The 4,298-nt window shown below is 39.6% G+C and overlaps 1 protein-coding gene across 1 annotated transcript; it reads right to left on the bottom strand.

The window, feature by feature from the left end:
• LOC107614532 (capsanthin/capsorubin synthase, chromoplastic-like) lies at positions 1,597-3,990 on the bottom strand. Its single transcript, XM_016316722.2, has one exon. It carries the CDS (start codon positions 3,330-3,332, stop codon positions 1,830-1,832), a length of 1,503 nt encoding a protein of 500 aa, XP_016172208.1. The 5' UTR covers positions 3,333-3,990; the 3' UTR covers positions 1,597-1,829.

Here is a 4,298-nt window from a genome sequence, read left to right as displayed (position 1 = left end):
AGGTTTTCAGGCAAGAATAGTTGCTAAAATGAGGAAGAAGAGGCGGTGTGACAAAAGTAGAGAAGTGGTGGAAGAGAAGAAGAAGAAAACAAAAAAGTGATGCAACAAAAGAAAATGGCAATGCAGAAGAAGTAGAAGGGAAATACAGGAGGAGAAAGGAAGTAGGGAAGGGGATGAGAGGGAGAAGGGAGAGAGCATAGGGCAAATGTTGGAATTTTCAAATTTATTAGAAATAAAAATGTCAAAAAAAAAAGTGTCTTATGTTTATATTTTAGTCTCCCCATATCTTATGACTTATGTAATACATAAATTTTGGGTATTTATCTCTTGATTGTGGCTCAACATAACATGTCATTATGTTTATGTTTCTAATGAATATGGATATGAAACAAACAGTGTCTTTGGCTTGATTGTTCACTAAAAATTGTAGATTTATGCAAAGAGTGACTTAATTCGCCACTTATTCATTTATCCATAAATATAAAAAATGTTGATTAGAAAAAAAGATCGTCCAAATTTGAAAGGGTATGACCAAATTGGAGTGACAAGTGCATAAAGCCGAAAAGAAGCAGCAGAGCACCGTCAGCACACGGACACAAACCAAAACCAGTGTTTTTAAGTGGTAAGTGCCAACCATGAATGAGGCCCCAAAGTTAGCACTGCCATAAATTCAGTCCTCGCCTTCAATCAAGACAGACACATATTATTTCCATCCCACCACTTTGCCGCAGCTGAAGTTGACACTTACCACCATCACACCCATATCTTTCTATCTCACTCTCACACATGCCACTGTCAATGCTTCACTCTTAGATATATTATTTGTACTTATTTATCCCCTACATTATAAAATCCATACATATTTCTTTAAAAATATTATTTATTAAGAAAAAAAAGTGTTACCTTACTATACAATACAAAATGAGTACCTCAAACAATTATCTAACTCCCCTCTATATATGGCTAAATGTTAGTGTTACTTTTCTTCCTGCCCATGTTCCTAACACACTCATAATGGTTATTACCTCAGGGACACGCCACCCACCCTCATCCTCTTACTTCCCCCTCCACCGCATCTCGGTGGCCCTCCGCCACCTCCGCCACTCCCGCCACCACTGCCTCCTCCCTCCCAACCCCACCAACTCTTGCTCTCAACACCTTCCCCGACGACAAAGCTTGGAAGAGAGGCGCATGCACCAGCACCAGCTCAGAGAATCACTCACCAGAATCCGCCAGTGCTTAAGGCCCCTCCAACAGTACCTCAGATTTCACCAACCAAACCAAATCACACCTTACCACCAAAGCATGACCATCCTCAGCGTTTTCACTACTCGCCTATGAAATTTCAACCACCCCATTATCAATTTTTTGCTGTGCTACATTTTCTTTCTGTTTCTGTGGTATATGTGCCATTTTCTTGTTTCATGCTTCCTTTTGTTCTTTTTCTCTTCAGGCTGTAGTTAGTTGTAGCAATGCACTAGTTTCAAAATTATTCGTGTTGTTCATAGATGCATCTATATAATGTAAGGTAATTAATCTAAAATTTCTTTTATTTAGAACTTCGTTATAGGAGAAAACAGGATTAAGCCTATCATATGCATAAAGAATACTATCACTATTAGAAAAAGGTACACTTGCGGTCAAAAGAATCAAACTTTCTTTGCATAGGTTGTGATGTGGATGCATGTCTGTTTCACATTCAACTAATCTGAAATAATTTCCAACAGCTAAATTATTTTGGAACAAAGTTCGACAAATCAATATCCAACTTCGGCTACGACTAAGACATGAAAATACATTGATTATGGTACATGTTTCACAACCTTGCATCATCCAATGTATTCCAAGGCAATATTGCCCATCATTTTAGCCAATGGTGCTGGACACTTTGTTACAATGTCAAACCTGGAAGGGTTTGAAGCATGTCCAAAGAGTGAAATGCTTAACCAAGCGAGTTCCTTTAGATTCAATCTTGAAGAGAGGAACCCTTGCCAATAGTAAGGTTTCAAGTCAAAAAATGCATCAAAGAAACGCCTGGATCCATTCAAGTCAAGCTTCAACAGAGTCTCCATTCCAAACGAGTAGAATTGCCTGTTGAGCTTGCTCTCAATTGGCCACATGCTATTCCAAATCTTAGCATAGAGCTGCTTCCCCCTGATCATTCTGGTTGAGCCAAGGCACTCTGCTATGGCTGTGGCTACACATGGTGCAACGGCCATTGTTCGAGCCACCATGTACCCTGTTGAAGGGTGTACTATCCCTGAAGTGCCGCCAATGGCCATCACATTCTGAGGAATCCTAGGAAGAGGTCCCCCCATTGGAATCAAACACTTCTCATCCTCCAATATCTTGTTCACTCTGATTCCCAAGTGCCTTAACCTTGCAACCATCCTCTTCTTCACCTCCATGTAAGACAAAACCGGACGGCTAACAAGGGAAGTTTCCTCAAGAAATATCAGATTGGAACTGAAAGGCATTGCATACAAGAAAGTAGGAAACTTGGAATTGTTAGCTCTCAAGTAAGGCTCATTCCCCATATGGGAATCCCTCCAATCCATCAAAACCATCTTGTCCAAATCAAAAGGGTGATCATCTACCTCAGCCAGAATCCCATGAGCAATCTGAAAACCATGGTTCCTCGCCTTATCATACTCTACAAAAGTACTTGCAAATCCACTAGCATCAATAATTAAACTCCCTCTCAGTTCTGTGCCATCATCACACAGAACTGTTGACTCAAACTCCTGATGCTGAATTTGCCATACCTTTCCCTTGTGAAATTTAACCCCATTGGAGACACACCCTTCAATCAACTTCTGCTTAAGCTTCTTCCTACTAACTCGGCCATAACGACGGTCCAAATACTTGGTCTTTTTTTCATTAATATAAACACAGGCCATCGGCCATGTTTTATCCAAGCAATCCTCAAGATCAATACTCTCAAACTCATCCACCCACACACCATAGTTGTTAGGCCACATGGAGAGAGGGTCAGGATCAACACAACAAACCTTAATTCCATAGCGGGAAACCTGCTCTGCTAGGCGAGTGCCTGCAGGGCCAGAACCAATGATAATCACGTCAAAACGAGATCGATCAGAAGGATGGCACCATGGGAGATCAAAATCCAAGGGTTCAGGTTGATGGGCAGGCTTCAAGTTGAGGAAATTTCCAAACTTGCTGGTGTTGCTGTAGGCCCTGACTCTGAACCTTCTTGAAGTTGAAGAACATGATGAACTTGATGTGTAATGAGTTTTTGGGAGAGGGAATGAGGAAAGTGTGGCTTTGGTAGGTGGTGGTGGGGTAAACAACGTAACAGTTGTCGTGACCATGCTTAGAAGGAGAGAACTCCAAAGAAACTAAGGAGAAAGGGAGAAGCGTTTAGGAAAGAGAGTTTGGCAAATGGCAATTGGAAGATGGGAACATCAAGCATATACAGACAAAGAGGCATCACAAAGAAATACTCCCTAACTTATGCTTCCACATCCATTTTGGCGCAAGTTTTAAAATGGAGTCGGTTACTTTGTGGGAATATTATTAGTTATAACTTATAGGTCAGTCGGCAAGCCAAAACGACAGATGAGTAAAGTAATGCAATTAATCTAATACGTCTTCATTTCTTTTTTCTTTGGTATTATCTACTTCCAACCCTTATAGTGCGATTATAGTATACACCAATTCACATAAAAATGTGTGTGTGTGTGTGTGTTGTATTTAATATTATTCACATATATTAAATAGGACATTTGAAGCAAAAAAAGTATTCAATCCTCCATTCTTCCCCATCAAAAATAAATAAATCGTTGTCCACTCTTGATGCAAAGGTTGCACTTCCTTGTCCAACAGTCCACTTAACCAACCAACCTCCCATCTTCAGCTATCATCGTATATTCGTAAATACAATGCACAAAAGTAAATTATAAAAACTCATAACTGAAGGATAGTAAGAATAAAGAGATTTACAGATTCCAAAATATCCCATAGTTTCATGGAGCTCAATTCGGTCACCTTATATTCCACCATCATACTGCAGATCAAATTAACAGAATGGAAAGGAGACAACAATTAAGTCGAATACATTATGGCATCCATAAAATTTGAAATCCAACAGCCTCATCAGAAGCATGTTTATAAAGCAAAATATAATGATTTTCCATGGATATATTATGTAAACACTCTAGTCACTTAGCCAGTAAAGGCTTTCTGTCCATCCCTCCTTTGGAAACAATCATTCTCCTTAAAATGAACTGGAACTTTAAAGGGTTATAAATTGTCTGCTAGCTTACCAACATTCTTTT

Source organism: Arachis ipaensis, chromosome B08 (genome assembly GCF_000816755.2).
Source record: "Arachis ipaensis cultivar K30076 chromosome B08, Araip1.1, whole genome shotgun sequence".
In the NCBI taxonomy this organism is placed as follows: Eukaryota; Viridiplantae; Streptophyta; class Magnoliopsida; order Fabales; family Fabaceae; genus Arachis; species Arachis ipaensis.
Note: the sequence above shows the minus strand (reverse complement) of the source record. Positions and strands in the feature narration are given on the sequence as shown.

Excerpts from the sequence above, each read along its gene's own strand:
- LOC107614532 (XM_016316722.2), bottom strand. The coding sequence starts at position 3,332 with ATGGTCACGACAACTGTTACGTTGTTTACCCCACCACCACCTACCAAA.